At 30.1% G+C, this 23,695-nt stretch overlaps 1 protein-coding gene across 32 annotated transcripts in view; it reads left to right on the top strand.

The window, feature by feature from the left end:
• LOC117316684 (cytosolic carboxypeptidase 3-like) overlaps positions 1-23,695 on the top strand; it is a 186,846-nt gene that overhangs the window by 155,894 nt on the left and 7,257 nt on the right. For 10 of the 32 annotated variants that reach the window (XM_033871403.1, XM_033871393.1, XM_033871401.1 and 7 more), the window contains 12 exons: positions 508-579; positions 3,378-3,407; positions 4,688-4,714; positions 6,785-6,919; positions 7,188-7,247; positions 10,198-10,266; positions 12,909-13,092; positions 15,850-15,916; positions 17,223-17,393; positions 18,852-19,002; positions 21,070-21,099; positions 23,195-23,376. In XM_033871403.1, coding sequence (XP_033727294.1) covers positions 508-579; positions 3,378-3,407; positions 4,688-4,714; positions 6,785-6,919; positions 7,188-7,247; positions 10,198-10,266; positions 12,909-13,092; positions 15,850-15,916; positions 17,223-17,393; positions 18,852-19,002; positions 21,070-21,099; positions 23,195-23,376 — 1,178 coding nt within the window. The remainder of the gene's footprint in view (positions 1-507; positions 580-3,377; positions 3,408-4,687; positions 4,715-6,784; positions 6,920-7,187; positions 7,248-10,197; positions 10,267-12,908; positions 13,093-15,849; positions 15,917-17,222; positions 17,394-18,851; positions 19,003-21,069; positions 21,100-23,194; positions 23,377-23,695) is intronic. The other 22 variants (XM_033871407.1, XM_033871397.1, XM_033871400.1 and 19 more) reach the window with 10 other exon arrangements.

Raw genomic sequence — 23,695 nt, 5'->3', positions numbered from 1 at the left:
CTAAATCTTTGTTAAAAATTACTTTAAACTGATATTGAGAAATTAATCATCTTAAGAAACTTTCCTTCTTACAAATCTATATTTTATTCCTATTTTGAACATGTTTTATTATTTTTGAGTTACGGATTTTTGTTTTTCTTTGCATGTCATTATTTTCTGCTTGTCTCTCTCCAGTTGTTTGGAAATTGTGTTTGTAAAATATCCAGAACATAATTTGGGTTAATTGAAAAGCATTGAGAAAATTTCTTGAATGTTTGCTAGACTTTTAGTTTTTCTCCCTTTTACAATTCTACCTGAAATGGTATCCTGAATACATTTCACCTGAATCAGAGTAGTGTTTCTGTACGAAATTCACTCTGCATCAAGAACTAGAATAATTTCAGTCGTGTCGAAGCATGTTTTGATTATTAGCACCACTCACTTCTCTTGTTTTCATATTAATTTGCATGTTGTTATTCGCATATTCATTATTTTGACCTTTGACCCCATTGGCTTTTTAACCTACAGGCCTTGCCCACTATTACATGTTCTGATGCACTTCACGACAACCTGGGTCACTCTGTCAATCAAAAAAAGCAGGTAAGTTTTTGTCAGGTGTTAGTACCTTAGATACTGCAAAAAATTAAATTTAGGACTATTTTTTTAAATCCTGTTGGAATATATTACAGAAATTATTTTAAGAAAAAAAGGAAGTAATTATCAGAAAGGGAAATTGTATGGATATAGATTTTTCCTGTTGATTACCATTGACACAATAGCATCATACAAAGCAGATATCAAGTCCCTAGCAAATTCAGAACAGTAATATAGCTTCATACTGGTTACTCATTTCTAGTCATGAATGAAGTAAATTTGTTCTGTGGACTTGGGTTGTCCTAGATTCTTAAATCATTAAGATATTTGCTAGTGTAATGCAACACTCAATTTTACCTCAAAATAAAATTTGATTGCAATTTGGATGGTCAAATTATTGGATAGTCCAAAGGGAGATCAATCAAAGGGACATAATCTTCAACAAGGAAGATATGCATTTGTAAAGAGATTTTATCTTTATGAATGAAAATAGATTTTTAAAAAGGGAGGTCATCATTACAAGGGAGTGTAATATTTACTAAATTTTACTTATCAGATGAAATATTTGCAAGGGGAGATAATCCTTTTAAAGGGAGATAATCTATTAGTATATATAAAATTATATACCGGGTATGTAGTTTTGTTGGTGATTTTTAAAGACCCAGTGTTGTGTTCACTCACAGAAATCAACATCTAACCCGTTAAAATCACCATCATTTCCTGTTGACTGTGGTCCATGCATGTTGTCTTGTTTATTTTGTCCATCACATTGTTAAAGTTTGTTTATAGTACCATACAAGTAACCAGTTAAATATTTTCAAATGTGTAACCAGAAAATATGCTGCATTGATTCATGAAATAAATGTAATATTCACATTATATTCATGAAAATATCTTATATTAATCTTACTGTTAACAAGCCTACACACATGGGACATGGATTAGATTCAAAACAGACGGTAAAATCCTACCCAACCACTTCTTCTCTTAGACTGATGAAAGTGGACCAGTCTCAAACAACTTATGACATAGGGCCAAATGTGTTGCCATGGTACTCTCAAGTTGGTCTTCCTGGTTACACCAGAAAAGTGTTTGAGGTTATTGAGGTTATTGAGGACTTGAATGAAACTGAATCAAATTCAAAATTACAAACTGTTAATGATACAGCTATCCAAAATCAGGGTTCTGAATCATCAGGCATATGCATTGGTGCTTCTTTCCCCAAAATTGCCAAAATTTATGAAAATGATTTTTTTTCTTTAGTTTTTGTAATATATGCAGTATCCAAACAAAGTAAGAACATAGAATTACTCATGGGATTCCCAACAGCAGAAAACATTTGTATAATTTGTCGAATCTGCTGATGTCAAATATGACAGATGTTTGCCTCATGATAACTTACATTCTAAAACAAAAGCAGACTCTGGTCAAAGGAATGGAAACGGGAAAAAAATCAAGCTTTTTTTTACCGATCCATGACATAGACTTATCATGAGAAAAATTATTTTGCTCCCAGATGAAAATGCAGATTTTTAAAAGTCAAGGTCAGCACAGTTTCCATGGTAACAGTGATGATTATTCCATGGAAAAAAGGTCTGTTCCCCACTATCTAATAGAGAAAAGATTCAAAGATTGTTAAAATAATTTCAAATCGTCAAATCAATTATCTAAATTACAGTTACATCTAATATCACCGTTGATATAGACTGTATGGTTTTGCAAGATCAATTTTTTTCCTGATTCGTTACAAAACTGGTTCGTTATGAAGCAAGATGTGGCCTTGAAAAAAAGTGTTTTTAGAATGCCCATATTTTGTTTAAAATCAATTCTGTTTTTGAAGAAGTGCTTTGTAGTAAAAGTAGGATTTTTGTAGCTTATACTAGTTTGAATTTAATTGTTCTGGGTGGAAATATTAAAGAGTGAAATTTGTAGTGGCAAGTTATTTTAGAAATTTGGATTCTTTTATTTTGTTTTTGTAGATGTTACGATTATGATATTATGATACTGACCAATTTCTGAAAGTTCAGTAAAATTAGAGTATGAAGTTTAAAAGAGAGAATTTTTTCTAAATGATTTCATGAGGATGTGTTTAAGTTCGATATAAAACACCTGTTTACAAATTTGTGTGTGTGTTATTTTGGGGCATAAATGTCCTGTTCTTGAACTGAATTAAAGTTCAGTTTTGCCTATAAGCTCAGATTGAAAAGCTAATGTTCTGTTCAATTCCTGTTGTCAATTTACAAATTGAGACAAAAATAGGTCACCTCCAGCTTGACAAAATATGATATTGTCATAATTCCTTATTTTGGTTACTTTTGTGGCCCCCAGGTTTTAAATTATATTTGAATTATTTTGAATAGTATCTATCAGGGAATTTAAATTCAAATTTTGAAAAACTTTATCATGAGTTTTAAATACCGGTATCTATGATAAATTTTAGATGAAATTTCTTGTGAATTTCAAGTAATATTCACATGAATTTTTTGACAGTATTTATCATGAATTTTATGATATTTAGAATGGATTTTAAATAACATTTAACAAAAGTTAACAAAAACATCCTTAATATTCACAATTTTATCAAATTCATATCCATGGTTAATTCATGTAATTGAAGCAACATAATCAAAATTTGATATAACATGAAAATTCTGATGTTGATGTTGACTTGGAAAAGGAGAAAAAATTACCAAAATATTGTTTTTTTATAACATTTTAAGCAATTGACTACCAAGCACTAGCTTGCTAAAAGATTTAATTTTGGGTTTCAATATATAAGTTTTTTGAGATTATTTTAATTTCAGTTTGAACCTTTCAAATGCTCAAAGTGTATGGTAAGCAGTAGAAGACTTGAGTGATTGAAACATTTGTAGATATTTGATCTCTTCTTGAGGAGTAGCTTTTATATCTATATTAATAGGAACATGTATATCAATCTTTCTATCTTTACTGACAAAATTTTGCAGTTGATATCTTTAGATTTCATTTTGATTAAATAATCGGATACTTTTGCAGATATGGATGAGATATTTTAGAATTAATTATATTTTAGAATTATTTATATTTTAGAATTATTTATACGGATATTTTGGTAGATTGTTTTTTCTTGGTAAAATGGTATTGTTTTTTTTTAATTATCAGCAATATTTCTTATTTTGAATGTTTTGTTATATGATTAATCAGATATTAATAAACACATACAATACTTACATTTATTTTATTGATTTTACTGTATTCTAATATAACAGAAGAAAGTGATTAATTTTTAGACTTGCAAAAGAGGTGATTGTGGAAGATGGAGGGTGATTGAATGGAGAAACCAAGTCACTTGCTTACATGACTTTCTTCAAGATTTCAAAAAGAAATTCGTTTAGAAAGACATTTAATTACTTCATTAAACTAGTCTTTGTCCATAAGGTGTCTATTTTTTCACTTTTTTGTTTTTTTTTTGTTGAGATTTTCTGTTTCCAGACTAATGAGAAACCTGAGTTCCTCCCCATTTTAATTACATACATGGACTCTTTGTATATATTCACTATATTATTATATATGTAATAAAACTCACACAAACTGTATATCAATGCACCATATATATTCATATTAATCTATTTTTTTATGTAAAACAGTGATTACATAATTATGTAAGTGTTGACTCTGTGCATAAAGTCGTATGAGGAGTATGATGATGCTCAGAAATGTTTAAAAAAAAAATGTTATATTTCCCTAAATCAGAAAATAAAATGAAATAAAAACGAAGTATGAGGTTTTTTTTTGCATAAACACTTTTTTTCTTATCAATCATAGAAAATTTTAATTTAGCATACATGTTAATTTAAAAAAAAAAAAATCTTTTTTTTTTTCTTTTTTTTTTCTTCCAAAATATATCGGTCATGATATAAGCTTTTAGTTTAATTTTATTCTTTTACACTAAATTAATTAACCTCTTGGTTTTCTGTTTTAAATTTTAAATTTTCAGGACTGATTGTATTAAATAAAATAACCATTTTATTTACATAATTAATTTATGTTTTAATTCCATATTTGGATATCAAAATAGGTCATATTTTCATTTATAAGTGACATATGTTACATTCGAACTCATTCTTGTCTTCAGCCATCCATCTGTATACATAGGCCGAAGGTTTGTTAATATGTAATTTACATGTTTAGTCGTTGGAAGTTGCTGTGTCCCTAAACACACGTAAACCCCACGACACACATGTCTGTCAAACTTCCTACCTTGAAGCTGTTTGTCAGCACATTTCTCACTTCTACACACACATCAGTATTGGTAACCATATAGAAGTTCTTTTCCATTGTTTTTATCAAAATCAGACTCACTCAAAAAAATTTTTTTTGTAAAAATTAAAAAATTAAAAAAAAAAAAAAAAAGTCATTAAAGCCAACTCATTTGATCAGATATTATTCAAGTAGGACAATTTTAGGGCTGTTTTCAATTGAAAATAATTTTGTTTGCAAATACAAATTTTATAATAAATTGTGTTCATTTTCCAATGGATATTTATTTTCATTTCAAAGGAATAATGATTTATAAGACAATATTTGAATTATTTTGTAATGAATTTGGTAAAAATTGATGTTGTTATCCTTCAATAAGATTTTTATTTCACTCTCAACACCAGAATTAATTTTAATGAAGCTTGCACCATGTAGGGTGTGTTGTGTTACACAATATGGTGTTAGGTTGCACTATGTTTGAACATTGCACTCTTCTCATTTTTTCAGATCCTGGTAAATTCATATGATGTAATTTTCATTTGAAATTCATCAAATTAAGATCAAAGATATATCTTGAAAAAAATAGATGTCATACATGTAAATTCTTTGCACTTGAACACTTAAACAAAAACAAAAACAAAAACACCTTAGTGATAAAGAAGATTTCTTGCAGTTAATGTATTAAGACCTTGCCTCGTTATGAGGGTGTCAAACAAAAATACCAACTTTTCAAGTTTCACACTTTTTCTCCCCAAAACTCCACAATAAAGTTCTTAAAAAATTATTGCTAGTTGATAGACAAATTATAATTGTGTAAATAAAAGGCTCCATATCAGATTATTATTATTTTTTTTTTTTTTGTGAATTTAAAAACAAAAATTTCCATTTATCGTAGACTTTGATTTTACCAAAAACATTTCAGATGCTGAATCGGATGTGCTCTATGCCATTTTGTTCTTGTATAAGACCTAAGGTAGCCTATATATGTGAATGCATTATGATTGGTATTTCCATCTATATATGTATTTATTTCAATACATTGTATCAAGGTATCTCAGAAAATGTTTTTTTGTTATTTCTGTTTCGGTATGCTTCAATATAATTGGTGCTATCTTTATTAAGTTTTGTAATTGATTATTTATAGCATGCATTTTGAATAAGTTAATTTTTGGCATTGTAGTGTAACGTCTTTTAATTTATAATTGTTTTGTTCTAGCTTTCCTTTATATATTCAGTGCTCATTTTTCAAATTCAGATTTTAGTTTTTTAAATCATAATCTAATTTTTTTTTTTAATTTGTTGCATAATGCAAAATATCAAAAGAATTTTAACAATACAGATTATGATACTTAACATACTGGCATTTCACCTATAATGTGTTAGAGTTACTTCCCCTCTCCCCCTCTTGGTATTTAAAATGGAATGATCTATAAAAAACTCAATTTAATCAAAATGTTCTTAATCAGGTCACCAGTTAAATACTTAAGAACAACTTATTTTTGTGAGAGAGCAATTTCTAAATTAAATTCATTGGTATAGTCATTCACTAATTAAAATCTTAAATGTTTTAATCTCAATTTTTAAGAAGCAACAATCAAATGTAGCTTTAGTATAATGAAAAATCAACAGTTCTTCTTCATAAAATACATCATGTCAAGAAATGAAATTATTAAGATTCCAAATGAAAACATGAATTTATCAAAGTGTTGTTTAGAGGTGATTAAGCTTTGTTAAATTCTTTTAGAAATGAAGTGAGGTGACATATGTCCTTAATTAATGAAATTTATTATATTTATTGAAAATTAAGAATGAAATTCATGATTTCATTATTTTAAAGCTGCTTAAATGATTTGAAAATAAGGTTTTAATTTATATCTTATTTCATTAATATTCATTTTGTTTAATGACTGTTTAATGACAAATATTTGTTAAAATTTTGCATTTAATTTTTTTTTTTTTTTTTTTTTTACAGTCAAGTGCTAATCTAGAGAAATATATGCGAGCACAGAAGAAAGATGCTCCACATTTTGTCAGCAAGTACGAAGGACGAAGAAATGGTGGAATCCCATGTTTCTCTGAAGAACGGAGTTTAGAAAGAGCTGCAAAGGTTGGTACTTGAACTGATGAAATATTGAAAATTATTTACAGATTCATTTTCCGAGAAAAATTGAAATAAAACATTAAAATTATAATTTATTTTTCAATAATACTTTGTTGTTGTTTTTTTTTATTTTATTTCTTTGATAGTTTATTTATTTCTAAAATTTTCAAAACAGTTTTCCAAAAAATTCTCTGAAAAAAGAAAGAAAAAAATTTGCAAAAAAAATATTTATATGAATAGACAAAAAATTAAATCTGCCGTGGAATTTTTTCAGAGGATGGCAGAAATGAAGAAAAGAACAGAAGAAGAAAAACGAAGAGAGATGGCATTCTTTGTAAGTATTTAGATATTAAATGCATAAAACATTTTAGTAAGAAAAAAATACAGTCTAAGGATGCATAAATGTCAGTTATTGAACATCTTACTACTTTTGAATACATCGTTGTTTTTCTTTATGTACATTAAATCTTTGCAATAATTTTATAAAGGAAAATAGAAATGAAATATCTCATTATAATAAATTTTTGGTGTAACTTTTTTATTCATCATTATTAACATCTGATTACTGGTATATATTAATTTTCTCTTGCAAGAGATTAAAGTGAAGTTTACCCTTGAATTGAAAATTCATTATTGCTTTATCTTAAGAATATTTTAAACTACAGAATAGAACTTAAAAACTAGAATGATTTCACATGAAGGTCTGCAGAGTTGCAGTATTGATTCTACTGATCATCAAGGCAATATATTTATATATAGAAAGTTGATTTGTATGTCTTCAAAAGGTTTATATGAATTTTAAAAATTGTTATTCTGACAAAAGAAAGAAATTCCTTTAAGAGTTATGTCCCATGTTTTGGTTCAGATCATCTCATGGTCTTGTTCGTCATATCAAACATAAATAAAAAATGAGTTCTCTTCTCCATGCAATAGGTCTATATGCTATATCCTTGACTTTTAAGTTTGGGAATCTACTCAAATAACTTTTTTTTTTCTGGGTGTGGGGATGGGGGCATGCAGTGCAGATTTGTTTAATTCAACTTTTGAATGTATGTGATTAATGGAATCAATACTTTAACAATCTTTGCATGTGTCTTTTTCAAAAGCATAGAATTAGATAAAGCTACAGGATGCATGGAGGCTTTTAAATTAGAACTATTTTTAGTACAGATTCTACAGGGCTTGTAATCTTACTTAGTGACATGAACTCCGATTTTAATTTATGTTATTAAATCAAATTATCGCACCAAAACATCTTTTGTTATGTTCCCATCACGAAAAGTACTCAAAATGATAATAACACTAAATAAATGTAAATTTACAATATATAGGAAAGTGATATTTAAAAAAAAAAAAAAAATCTTTGTGAAATCAATCAACCCCCTGGAAGATTCCTAATCTAGAATTCCATTTGTAGGTTCCCCTTGGTCCCTAGCTGTGCCCATGATCCCTCTGGGATCTCTTGTCTAATTCATGTACTAACATTATTTGAAATCAAGAATATTCCATCGAGTTATACATCCAATATTTAAACAAATACATATCTGTATAAGATTTGGAATCTAAGGAGACTAGATGTCTGAACACATTGTATTTTAATGAATATAAAATGCACACAAAATACAAATTAAGACATGCATGTACGTAAATTTGACTAGTCATTGTTTATTAGCTTAACTTTGATTGGTATTTAATTTAGTCATGTGACCCGATGTGGGAGTATTTGGATAGAAATCGACCAACCACGGTTAACGTGAATAACCTTATGGACCATAACGTAGGTTTAACGTGTGTATGGTGAAGGGGTCAAAGGTCACTTCCTGGTTTAAAGGTGTGGGAGGTTTTGTTATTGTAATTATTCAGTGTTGCAATTAAGATATATAGGTATACGTTTTCTATTGAGATTTCCAGTGCTGGTTGATATATATATTGTGGAATTTGTATAAAATAGTCTTATTTTTTGTATTTAAAACAAAAGAAGGTTGTAAAGTGTGGTGGGATTATCTCAGAATATTTTGAACAACGATTGAAAAAAAATGACATACTAATTTTGGTTTTGCAAAAGTTATGGCTTTGTGTGGGGATTTTTGGAAAACAAAATTTGTGAATTAAAATTATATAAAGTGTGATGAAGTTTGTATAAATGAAAAAAATATTCTAACTAGAAAATATGTCTAATAAAAATGAAAAAAAAATTCTAACAAGAAAATATATCTAATAAAAATGAAAAAAAATATTCTAATAATAAAATATATCAAATAAAAATGAAAAAATGTTTTAACAAGAAAAGATATCTAATAATTATTTGTTTTAGTATGACCAAGCATGTTTTTAAATTCCATTTTTTTGAAACTGCAAGTATATTATTATAATGATTAAATGATTTAAATAATCAATAAATTCACTTTCACATTATTTTCAGACAACTTTATATGTACATCATAAGCATAACTTAATTGATAAAATCTTTTCATCTTTGATTTTCCTGAAAATTATATAAAAAAAAAATACCAAATTGATATCTGTTATTCTTTATCAGTGAAAATTTCATTAATAATTTTCATGTTTAATTAATTAACTGTAAATGTTCAGCGATTTTTGATTTATGCATATTGCAGATCCTTAAAATTGAGCAGGTAAATTAAAAAGCATTAACATTACCATATATGTGAGGTTCTGGAATTGTTATTGAAATTGTGTACATATTGTGTAACATATTTAATGGGTTTGTAATAAGATCGTATATTACATATTTAATGGATTTGTAATACAGGCGTTTAACATAAATTGATATTTACTCATGATGTTTAATTATCTATTCATCAGTTTTGTCAGTATTTAGATAACACATATAAATCTGCATAAACATAATTTGGTTCAAATCTTTATTGGTAAAAAAAAACAAAAAAAACAAAAAACAAATTGTAATATAAACATAATATCACATATTGTTATTTGTTCAAATAATTTCAATAGCTAAAAAATATATAAATATAATTCATGTTCAAAAATATATATTTTTTAAATGTCAGTAGAATTGTATCAATAATTATTGCCTGATTAATTTACTTCAACAAAGTTTTTAAAACATATTTGAAATATTTAAATCTTGAAAATAACATACTTATATATTTACTGTATCTGGTTGCTATCAAAGATTTTTTAAAAAGCAATTAATATAAGAATTGAATAGACTTTTCATTTTAAAATATAATTACCTGTGTATTCTGAAAGTACGTTGTTGTCATAGCAACAGGTGGCTTTTCTTGTTTTTCACACTAAAGATTTCCACCGATTCTACCATACCTACAAGTGAGAGGGCATGGTATATGGACACTTGGTTGAAGCTACAGGTGGGGGCTCGTAACCTCTTAACGTGGGGTTTTCATGTCGTGAAATTGCTAGTCATGTTTTTGGCGTGGAATTGGCTAGAAATACTGCATTACGATAGATTAGCTTGTATCAATTATTGTTTATTGCTACAGAAGATAATGAAATAAACAAAATTGTTCCAAGCCATTCCAAAATTTCTGCAAGTATTAAATATGTTTGTAATTGAAATAAGACAGCAAGACGGGATATTTAGAAGATCGAAGTAGATATTTTCTGGAGAAAAATATTCTTTTGAACATTTGAAATTAATTCCTGTTGCCATATTGACTGATATTCCATAATTTATAATGCATTGTTCAAACTGGGGACATTGTTGCTAAATATATAAGAAAAAATATGATTAAAACGATTTAAAAAAAAAATGATTCAAAACAAAAACAGATTTTGTTAGAAATGATAGTATTCCACATTAAGATTCTGTTTATCACAGAAATAAGGTAAAAACAATGGGCTGGTGTGAAAGCTTGAAATTATATTTTCATTTCATCCCTCTTTTTTTTCCCTCGACATCAAAATGCATGTGATGTCATGAAGTATATAACATCACAATTAAATTTTGAAACAAAGCATACCTACAATGAATTTGAAACAATGGATTACCTACAATAAATTTGAAACAATTGATACCTACAATGAATTTGAAACAATTGATACCTACAATGAATTTGAAACAATTGATACCTACAATGAATTTGAAACAATTGATACCTACAAAGAATTTGAAACAATGCATACCTACAATGAATTTGAAACAATGGATTACCTACAATGAATTTAAAACAATGGATATATACCTACAATGCTCCACTAGATGCTATTTCATGTGTGTTCATAACAAAATGTATATAGCTAGGTGTTAAACAGTAGGTCATATATATGATACAGTGTAATATACAGTAGATCCTTGTTATGCATTTCTTTTACCCATCCCTCAAAATTATTAATCAACTTCTCTGGATCAAAATTACTGGAAATTAAATAAATAATAACTCTATTGATGTTAAACATTAGTTATTATCACAGGGATTGTATAGGTGGATTAGAGAGGACGGAATGAACAAGGGTCTACTGTTTTCACAATTTTGTTTGAGGATAAAAAATTCTAACTATACTACATAGTTTTGAATTAATTTCATTAATCAAAATATCTTAAAATCAATTTTATTCTACGAGAAACTTTTTTACAGATCAGGAAAATGTATTCATCCTGAATTAAGTCCTGAAGTGATGATAACAATATTTGTTAAATTTTGAATTTTTATTCATTTGGTCAGATATTTTATTGTATAAAATACAACTTTGTTTCTAGACATAAAGATATCCATGGCTTAGAGCTAGGTTACCTCCCTTGGTATATATTTTTTGACAAACAGCTAGGTTATCCCCCTTGGTAGATATCACTGGCTTAGAGCTAGGTTATCCCCCTTGGTATATATTTTTTGACATACAGCTAGGTTATCCCCCTTGGTAGATATCCATGACTTAGAGCTAGGTTATCCCCCTTGGTATATATTCATGACTTAGAACTAGGTTATCCCCCTTGGTATATATTTTTTGACATACAGCTAGGTTATCCCCCTTGGTAGATATCCATGACATACAGCTAGGTTATCCCCCTTGGTAGATATCCATGACATACAGCTAGGTTACCTCCCTTGGTATATATTTTTTGACATACAGCTAGGTTATTTCCCTTGGTAGATATCCATGACTTAAAGCTAGCTAGGTTTTCCCCCTTGGTAGATATGAATGTCTTAGTGCTAGAGTATCTCCCTTGACAGATATGCATGTTTTAGAGCTAGGTTGTCCCCCTTTGATGGAATTTTAGTCTTCACCATTCCATAGGTGAATATCCATCAGTTCTTAAATGCTTAAATGTTATAAACACTGAAGATAAAATATGAATCTTCATTTGTTTGTGGGAGGATTCATTCAGCAGTTCAAGTTTTGTATTACATGATTTTTGGAAATAATCTGTGTTTTGAGAAAAGATTAGCTAAAAAACCATAACTGTTGTCAAACAATAAAGCAAAGAACAAACAATATAATTTGTACTTTGAGTTGCCTCAGACTGATTTTGTATACTTACCCTTCAATAAGCCCATGTCTGTTAATAAGTCCACCTGTGTTGATGACAGTTCAATTAAGATATTAACAAATGCTGTGTCCTATATCAAATGTCTTGCAATAAGCTCACCTATTTTGTGTCAGAGTAATATGTATTTTGTATCTGGGCTTATATTGCAGGATAATTTTTGCTGTATTATATAATATTGGCCTGAGACGGACTTCATTGTGGGTTTAGAGTTTGCTTGTATTATTTAAAATCTGAAAAGAAGTCAAATAACACTTGCAACTGAACGTTTCATCTATTAATTAAGTTTTGATTAAATTTACCTGAACTAATTTTATTAATGAATTACTCACAGCTAGTGAAAGTTAATTACTTATAAAACAGTATTATTGCTAGTTTTACTGCTTGACATATTTACTTATGTACGGCTTTTAATTCTTTTTTCCTGCTTGCCTTCGTTTCTCCTGCATCGTCACTCAAATCATGTGATAATCATGTGACAATCATGTGATGATTGTGTGGATTTAGTGTGAGTTGGAAGATGGACTGTGTTCTTGCCCAAAATCATTAATGCCTGTTCATCAACAACTCAATCGGTCACTAACGAATGACGAATTACAACGTCGCCTACAGGTGGCGCTGAGCGAAGGCACACCCAACATTGCCCAGACACTCGTAGGATTAAATATTCGTACAAGTTACACACATGCAGGTAAGTTTTGATATGATGTATAAATGTGTACTGATGACACAAGATTTTTCTGCAGAAAGGTAATTCTTTGTTTTTTTTTATTTTTATTTTTCATCTTGGAATCCAATTATTTGCATTTGCACTTGCAGGCAATTTGAAAATTTATATAAGAGTGGCGATTAGGCTCCCTAAAATTTTATATATATATATAAAGTCTTGCCTACACGCAGAATTACCTTACGATTCAGTACACTAAGTTTGCTTTTAAAATTTTATGATATATTTTTTCCCTTTTTCCTCCATGGTTGCATTAGTGTGCCACAACTGACAGTGACGAGATGGCAGAACCCAGCTTTACGAATTACCCGCGGAGAATTGTCTCATTACAACAGTCACGACCTTTGACCCCTCCAGCTTTGAAGCGTAATTTTCGTATAGCTTTGTGCGAGGGTATGCCAACAATAGCAGAAACTCTAGCCAGGTTGCGGCCCAGAGAGTCATCTTTTCTACGGCGGGAGTCCACGTTTCTAGGTCTAGTTTTTCAGAGTGTCTTATTTAAGCGTGAAGTGACCTGGATTTTGCTGATTTTTGTTTCCGTCCATGTTATATTTAATGCTTTTGAGTGTTCATACTTTGGTGGATTTTACTGCAGAAAGAAAATTACTAACTTTGTCATTTCAATGTAATTCTCTTTTAAATTCAAAGATATTTCTGAAGTCTGTTAATAATTCTTAAACACTGAATACTAGTTCAATCTTATTAGAATCATCTGTTACATGGCTACGCTTCCTACGTACTACAGTATTCCTGAACATTTGAAGGTGCTCCGTTCAGGGTCATGTTCAGGTGACCTTTTGATTAGCCAATCACATTGCTGCTGGCAAAATCTGTCTAGCACTTTGATATTCCTCGTGACTGTATGCTTATAGTCAAAATAAGATCCGAAAAAAATTGAACAGCTCAGCAATGCAAAACAGTATGGCGGTGACAGCGACGCCCAGGAAATCGCACAAATTTTTTAATCTAAGATACTAAATGAGCTCATAATTTTTGGAGAGAAAAAAAGAGCCCTTTTTTGTGTTGTTTTACTTTCAAGTTATAGTAATTAAATCACTTTATTTCTGCAAGAAATAAATATTTATGTTGATCACCAATTACAAAATGATCTTTTTTAATCCGTTATAAATATTATTGGTATTTCCAAACATAGTTACTGTTTGAATTAAAATTGTAATTTTTTTCAATGCAATTTAAAATACCATATTCGGAATGAAATCTGCAAGCTGGGTTTGTTAACTCAGGAAGCAATAATAAAGTGATTTACAGAAGTGTACATTTGTATAATTAAATTGTCTCTATATTGATAAACCTCTGTAAAATGTCTAGCTTTGAAATATGGTCATGGTTTTTGCGATATATACATAAATCTGACCGGTGATTCCAATTAAATGTGGTACATTGTAAATTAGCTTTCATAAGTTACAAATTCCTATCATCTTATGCTTTAAAATTCATCTACCGCTCAGTTGAAAATTGAAAAAAAAAAAAAAAAAAAAAATTTTTGAAAATGAACCTCAAAAACGTACCTGCGCACTATACGCGAGTGCGCACTATACCCGAATATTTACGGTAACCTTATCATGTACAAGTCATTCAAATTTAGAATCTGTGTTCTGATTATTAATTTAATTCAATATAATTTATTGTATACATGTATTCAGTTTTTAACCTTATTTTTATATATTAATGAGACCGTGTTAGTTTTCATATATACATTTGTTTGAAGTGAACTTTCCTTAATTTTGTTTATCGATTTTGTAACTTCAGTATGCTGTTATACAGAAAGCGTGCATCATATACAATTTTCTAACATTTGCGTGGAATTCTTTTTGTGCGACTATATAAATACTGTATTGCCTTATTAATTAATTAAAATATTATATCTCAAATATTTTTTGCAGATGGTTTTAAAGATAAATGCAGGGCTTTTTCTCACTGGTTTGAGATGGGGGTTTTTGTCTCATTTTGGGTAAAAATTAAGTGAATTGGAATAGATTTTTTCAGGTCTGAAGTAAACTGCAAATTTTATGTATTTGGCTTAAATATGATAACTATCCTAAATGTGACCCATCATTGGCCTCCAAAAGCCTTGAGAAAAAGCCCTGAATTAGAGATGAAAATTGATGATGCTTTTGTAGATTTTAATGTATTCTAATTAACTTTAGTGTTGTGCAAATTTGGTAAGAACTAAGAATTCAAGATTTAGTTTTGTTTCCCTATAGACTAAAAATCTGGCATTAGAAAAGAATATTTAATATCAATATTTTATGTAAACACAATATAGTGTACGACAAAGCGAAATGTATCACCACTACATTTGTGGACAATGTACAATATGTATTCTCACATAATTCACAGGGTGATCCTGTGGTTGCTTAAGGGATGGGATTATATATATTCTCACACAGGGTAGGGAAGGACACCTGCCAAGCACCATGATGTTATTCCCAGTTGTGAAATGTTTTAATTTTCTGTACCATAACCATGTAGCAAATTAAACTAGCTAGATAGTTGCTGTATGGAGTAATTAAAAAAATAGTAATTACATGAAATTCTTAATCTAAGTAATTATTCACATTAATATTAAAAAAATGTTGTTTTTTTTTAGAAGAATTATTTGTTTTTCATATTCTCTTTATAAAAAGAGAGGACTGTTATTAGAATGAAAATATTTTTGATTTTACAAAATTTCATCTTTCGGTTAATTTCAAATTTCAGCTGATACATTCAGAGATATTGCACCAGCAGTGCTGCCCTCTACATTACCACAACCAAGGGAGATAAGGTAGGTGGACCACATGTCACAGTGAAGATGGTGCATTTTGTATCTAACTGTAGAAAATAAGTACATATTAATATTTGGTATTGTTTGTATTTATCTATTCTAATATATATATATAGCATGCATAGACAAATATTAATTTGATTTAAACATTAATTTAAATTTTAATGATAATTATAAGCAATTAATAAACTAGATCATATCTTAATCCTCCTGTTCATCATTAAATTTATTAAATTTTACTCTTGATAACTTTCAGATAATATGATTTTGCCTCAATAAATATTTATATCTTATATAATGATTGATATTTACAATATTCCTTCGTTTGAAGTTGATGGGAAGTTCCTTTACTGAATTGTTTTCCTTAATGAATCTTGGGCCTGCTTTTTTTATGTGGGCCCATACAGGGATTTATCAATTTCATATTTGGCCTGATTTGGTTTAAGAAACGTTGGAAAATTGACCCATACAAACTTGTTTCAATTTTGCCTTAAAACAGTTAATTAGAATATTTTTCTTTGATAAAAAATTTGTAAGCAAAATACTGTAGCGGGACTGAACTGGGTCGATCATCGGTGACCAGGTAGCTCAATTGATAGAGCGTCCGGCTAGTGTTTGGAGGTCCCGGGTTTGAACCCTGGTCTGGCTGCTACATTTTCTCCTCTCCTGTTACAATACAATGGAAATATATATGAATCTAATTTATAATTTAATTTAAGTCAATGGGGGTAGGTTTGTTTGTGAGTCTGGATGTTGTAAATTATCTACTAATTTGTGAGGAGTAGTTTTATTGATTAATTCTGGGTGTCCTGATTCACAATCAATTATTACCTAAGCAAAAATTATAATTTATGGAATACCAGTTATCCAAATTTTTGCATGAAATTTGGTTCAAAATTGATATGATAATCTGAGTATTTAATAGTTAGGTACAAATACATAATACTTATATAAAAACAGTTGTACCAGTACCAGATTTTAATGAGGGTGTAACACCTCAGTACCAGTGTACATAAACATGTTTTATTTATTATGTATGTTAACTTTTATTTTATTTTGTTAATTCATCCTGTCTTCATTTTTATTTTGATTAAAACTGGGATATAAAAGAGTTTTCAAAGGAAAAATTCCTCTTCTTTTTTATCTGCTAAGTTAAGTATATGTACTAACATTTAACCAAACTTTTTTTTATATCTTTTAATTTATTAGGATTTTGATGATTTGTGATTTGCTTTGTTGACCTTTTAACCTTTGACCTTGCGGTTTGATTGGCTAAGCTAACTAACAATGGCCCTGCTTTTCGCAGCTCTGAAGAAGGTGGCAGTGAGAGTGATGTAGAAGGCATTTCTACCACTATCCCCGTCACTGCCAGAAATAATCCCTACCTACACCGAGACTCCACCGCTCTCAGTAGTTTTCATCTGGCCGGTATAGGCACTGGCAGCCATGTAACCAATAACAACAAGAAAACATCCAGGTATATCTTGATGGCAGCCATCTTGTTTTTGTTATGAATTTTCCTCTGGCAGCCATCTTGTTTTTGTTATGAATTTTCCTCCAGCAGCCATCTTGTTTATTTATAAATTTTCTAAAGGCAGCCCTCTTATTTATTTATAAATTTTCTTGTCTTGAAGTATGATGGCCTTAAGGAGCAGTCTTATTCAATGTCTAGCCATTTAAAAGTTAATTATCAGAAATACCCAGTAATTTGTATTTCTAATATTAAATTTCTGGCATTGTCATTCTAATAAGTAAATAATATTTTTACGCTTGTTCAATGTTATATTCATGCAGTCTCATGTATAATTCAGCTGAGAACCACCTCATTTCTCCATAGTCGAATACATTGTATTTAGCGAATTTACTGACCCGTAGTGTTTCTGGGAAGGTACCCATATACATGTACATGTACAGTGTACTATCAAATTACCTCCCTTGTAGTTCCCAAGATGTCAATGAAAATATCCAGACATCAAAGATTGCATATATCATGAAATGATTAAGATATTTTTCTATAGAAAATTATGATATAATTAAAAACGCAGACATCTGTTTAATCAATATCATTTATGTAAACTAATTATTTAATTCAATATCATATAACATTTCCGCTTGAAATATATCCAATGCATGTACCTATGTTGTAAACATTTACCAAGTACTTATATAGTTATAGGTATCACTAACATGTATGTATGAACTCTAACTGTTCCTCGACAAATTTTATATCTACCATATACAAAGTTATATGCTACGGAGAGATCTGATTTCATTGGCACCTAATTACAAGGATTATCCTGTGAAATCCGGCATAATTTAAAAAAAAAAAAAAAATTCAATCCCACTCTCATTAAATTTTCTCATAATTTTGATATTGATAAGAACAATTTCCATCTGAATAGATTTCAGTGGTGTATTCAGAATTTGAAGTCTCGGAAGAGTAAATCGATATACCTTCTTCTGAATTTTTATTTTTATTAATGAATATTGAAAATTTTTTATGGATAATTTCACTTTAAAAGGATAGCAAATCTGTAGTCTCTCTTCCAAATGGGGGCCATAGTTTCTTCATGTTGTAATAAGATAGGGTTTCTAAATATATGTATTTACATGTCTGTAATGTGTCTATTGTAAATCATTCTTGCCAAAATATTTTTTGAATATTAATTTCCTTGTGATAGTAAATATATCTTTTATTCCATTTCATATACCACTATGATACAAGACAAATTGTTTTACCAGGTAGGCCTCTAAATCTTGGTGTAATTTCGGTCCCAATCTGGTTTTATTATGTTAAACAATACAATATATATAGTGATATACTAAATAAGCCGTTGTCTTCCCTGGAGAAATCTGTGACTGTAGATCCTCTCAGATACTACCTGACAAACACTACATATCAATACCCCATCAAATTATCTATCATTCACTGCAGATCCGGCCCTTTGTACAAGACGTTTACCCGCCAAACAACGACACCTGCCGCCACGGCCTCCACTGGCTTTATGGCCACGACACTACCAGGAATGACTGATGATGCGTCCAAACTAGGAAGACAGAGAATTAGTCGGACTCCGGGTCCACTGGTGGGTAAAATTTCCGAGATCGTTGTGATGCATGTTTGTCGCACATTCTGTTACTGATGTGCTTTCTTGCTGTTTGTTTCGATCAACATTTTTGTCAGAAAATTTTCAAACATTTTTTTAGCCCACCATCATCAGATGGTGGGCTATTCAAATCTCCCTGCGTCCGTGGTCCGTGGTCCGTCCGTCCGTCCGTCCCTCCGTCCGTCCGGCCGTCCCTCCGTCCGTAAACAATTCTTGTTATCGCTATTTCTCAGAAATTACTGAAGGGATCTTTCTGAAATTTCATATTTAGGTTCCCCTTGGTGCCTAGTTATGCATATTGCATTTTGAGACCAATCTGAAAACAACATGGCCGACAGGCAGCCATCTTGGATTTTGACAATTGAAGTTTGTTATCGCTATTTCTCAGAAACTATTGAGGGGATCTTTCTGAAATTTCATATGTAGGTTCCCCTTGGTGCCTAGTTATGCATATTGCATTTTGAGACCAATCTGAAAACAACATGGCCGACAGGCAGCCATCTTGGATTTTGACAATTGAAGTTTGTTATCGCTATTTCTCAGAAACTATTGAGGGGATCTTTCTGAAATTTCATATGTATGTTCCCCTTGGTGCCTAGTTATGCATATTGCATTTTGAGACCAATCTGAAAACAACATGGCCGACAGGCAGCCATCTTGGATTTTGACAATTGAAGTTTGTTATCGCTATTTCTCAGAAACTAATAAGGGGATCTTTCTGAAATTTTATATGTAGGTCCCCCTCAGTGCCTACTTATGCATATTGAATTTTGAGACTAATCGGAAAACAACATGGCCGACAGGCAGCCATCTTGGATTTTGACAATTGAAGTTTGTTATCGCTATTTCTGAGAAAGCACTGAAGGGATCTTTCTCAAATTTCATATAAAGGTTCCTCTTGGTGCCTAGTTAGGCATATTGCATTTTGAGACCAATTGGAAAACAACATGGCCGACAGGCAGCCATCTTGGATTTTGACAATTGAAGTTTGTTATCGCTATTTCTCAGAAACTAATGAAGGGATCTTTCTGAAATTTTATATGTAGGTTCCCCTTGGTGCCTAGTTATGCATATTGCATTTTGAGACTAATCGGAAAACAACATGGCCGACAGGCAGCCATCTTGGATTTTGACAATTGAAGTTTGTTATCGCTATTTATCAGAAATTGCTGAAAGGATCTTTCTGAATTTCATTTGTAGGTTGCCCTCTGTGCCTAGTTATGCATATTGGATTTTGAGACCAGTCAGAAAACAACCTGGCTGACAGGCAGCCATCTTGTATTTTGAAAATTGAAGTTTGTTATCGCTATTGTACAGAAGGTACTGAAGGGATTTTTCTCAAATTTCATATGTAGGTTCCCCATGGTCCCTGGTATTGCATTTTGGGACCAATCGGAAAACAACATGGCAGACAGACAGCCATTATCGCTAAATCTTAAATTTTATATATAGGTTCCCCTTGTTTGAAAAGTACTAGAGGGCTGTTTCTGAATTTACACAGATTAGTAATATAAGACTTAGAGGAAGGGAAAAGTAGAGAAAAGATCAATCTGACATGGAACCTATAAAGATCATTCAATGGTGGGCGCCAAGATCCCTCTGGGATCTCTTGTTTTTTGTAATACTGAAAATTCTAAGCACAGTTTGAAGAATAAAAGCTTGTCATACAGATTTGAGTTTCAAATTTAACTGATAACACCTGCATTTCAGAACATTTTATCAAATTTGTTTTTTGTACATCTTAACTGACTTAATTATCCATTGGCAATAATAACCATGTGGGGATTTTACTACACAATATTAAAGATAAAATAAATTTGCATACATTTATATATTGGATCTTAATATCGTACTTGTAGGTTTTTTTTTGTCGTATGAGGGTGTTTTATGAAACATAGAACTAATATAATGGTAAAACGATATTTAAAAAACACAGTTAGGAAAGGGAGCAGTCTTTTGATCAAATTTACAAAAATGGAATATTGAAACAATACTTACCAGATAAAGATGTCTTAACTCCATTGAAATTGGCTAACCTGATTTCAGACACTATATGGGGATGAAAATATTCCGAAGGTAAACATATAATTGGAAGCAGAATGTCTGCTGAGTAGCTCATCCTGTGTGTTCATCCATACCACCCATAACTGGCAATCATAATCCTGGTGATACTGAATGTTTAAAAAAAAATGGTAGAATTGTTTATAATCTGTAAATAGTTAAAAAAAAAAATATTTCATAATTTAAATGCAGGTTTTGGTGAAACAAGATTCAATTCAACACAATGAAATTTTCATTTTAACTGAAAAATTATGAAATTTATTTTGAATATAACTTTGAGTATTTATAACATTCAGTTTCATTTGTTGATAATTGCGATCCTGTTAATAAAAGAAAATAATGGTCTAGTAGCTCAGTTGAAAAATTATTGATATAAAAGTGTGTTTGTTTACTTATGTTGAAAAATTAAAAGAAAATTAAAATAAGTTCATCACTTACATTTGTAAAAAAAAAAAAAAAAAAAAAAAGCAAAATATACAAATTTAAAACTTCATGCATCATATGAATTAGAAAAATGATAATTGAATTCTTCAAATTCACACTGATTTATCCTGTAATGCTAGTATTGGTTAGCAAGTAATAAGTATTGATACCCAGGCTTATTCAGGCATGGGCTCATTCTGAAAAAAAAAATCTGAAATTTATTTGGTACATGTTATTTTCCAAATGTAAGTGGTAAACAATAGGTGTATATATTGACTGTCATTGTTTTAACTTGTCCTATGTAACAGTGTTTGATGTGATTTTGAAACGATTACTTATCATGTATTATAATATTTAAACTGTCTCTTTAGCTCATAATGACTTGTTATCGATGATTAGATCTCTATAAAAAATCTCGATCATTCATAGAATGAGATTCTTTTACCATATAATCCTGTCGTTATAAGAAATGATTCATTTTCCTCCATCCTGTCCGTAATGTTTCAAAAGCATGACTGGGCATTTGTAATCTTTTTCTTTTCTCTCTAAATGTTCTCTTCATGAAAAGCTTATTATGACGTCATGTTTTACCATTCTTGTGCTGTTATATTGAAAAGTTATGACGTCATATTACTGTTACGATACAAGAAATAAGGTATCTTCGGGATATTGGGTGTCAGAAGAATATCAGAACAATTTTTCTTCCATATTGATCTTATATTCACGTTTTTGCATTGGAAAATGTAAACACTTGGGCTTTCGACACCTGAAACGTGCCTTTATTCTGAAAATGTTATTGGTGGTGGCCTGATATTTTATGTCGACCATTACAGCTTACGGAATTAAATAATGGAGAGTATATGGGAGAAAAAAATCACTTGTCCCAGTGTGATGTTGACAGAAATATCTCCCAACAATGGGGTAATATTTTAAATTGCAGCACTCACTGCAAATGAAATAAATATTTTCTTAAGTTTGAGATATCTTTGTCTACATCAGGAATTGGCTATATTCTATTAATTGTTTTTCTGTCAAACGAATATGAAATCTTTTAAATTTCCAACTGTACAACATCGTATCTTTATTTAAACGTCTAGAGGATTGTTTTAATTACAGGAATTTCAATAAGAACCCTAGTGATGGAATATGATGTACAAACCCATGCATTCCTCGACTCATTATTCTATCTGTTACTTAAGCCTTCTTTCTTTTCCCATGAATATTATTACATGTATTAGTACAAATCCCAGAAATTAATCAACACTGTCTCATTGTTTCCATGTGGGGCTCCCAATGGGACCAGAGAGCTGGATTTGGATGGTGTTTGGCATCAGTCTTATTGAACAACTTCAATTTCAACACCCCTTTCTTAAATTGGCAATATAATTATTAATTATCAATACATTTGTTCAGGCTTACATTTAACACCATTAAGGTGATAATATTTTGGAATGTTGGTAAGTCCCTGCAGAAACTGGTTTTATGATGCCATTTTATGGGAAACAATTATTAACTTTTATAATTCAGAGAATGATTAACTACATTATGCAATTAAAAATTGTAGTAATGCAAAAACAAAAGTTGAAAAAAAACAAAAAAAACATGCATACTTTCAATCCAGTAGAAATACCCTGTGTTGTCGTCGTTTATTTCAAATCTCTTATTTTTTTAACCAATCAAAATGCAGACTGGCTTAACAGAGGAAGCTATAGATAGGATCCTCACTAGAAACGTGAAAGACTACAAAGGAAAGCCCCAAACTGCTCGAACAGGACCAACAGATATAACAAAAATTCCGACATCTATTCTTACTCAAGAATATATCAACATCGTGTTTGAACGACTAAAACGATCGGCATCTCCAATTTCGTATGCATGATTATTTATTTGATATATTTTTCACCGTTCTATTTTTGTCTTCCATAAGCTTCTAGGGGTGATAGTCTTTACAGTCGTTGCAGTATTCCGTTAGAAAACAGGCTTCAGTTATAATTACTAACAAGAGTCGGTAAATCTCAAATAGAGTTATCTAACTTGATCTAGCATATATTTATAGGTGGCACCCTGAACAATTTCTGACTTATTTGAAATGACTTTTTAAAATATTGTTGTGTTTTTTGTTTTTTTTTACAAAATATAAGAATGTCAGAAACAACAGGATTTTTAAACATCTTGATCTTAATTTCAA

This window comes from Pecten maximus, chromosome 18, assembly GCF_902652985.1.
Source record: "Pecten maximus chromosome 18, xPecMax1.1, whole genome shotgun sequence".
In the NCBI taxonomy this organism is placed as follows: domain Eukaryota; kingdom Metazoa; phylum Mollusca; class Bivalvia; order Pectinida; family Pectinidae; genus Pecten; species Pecten maximus.
The sequence above is the reverse complement of the archived record's forward strand: the minus strand, read 5'-3'. Positions and strand labels throughout refer to the sequence as shown.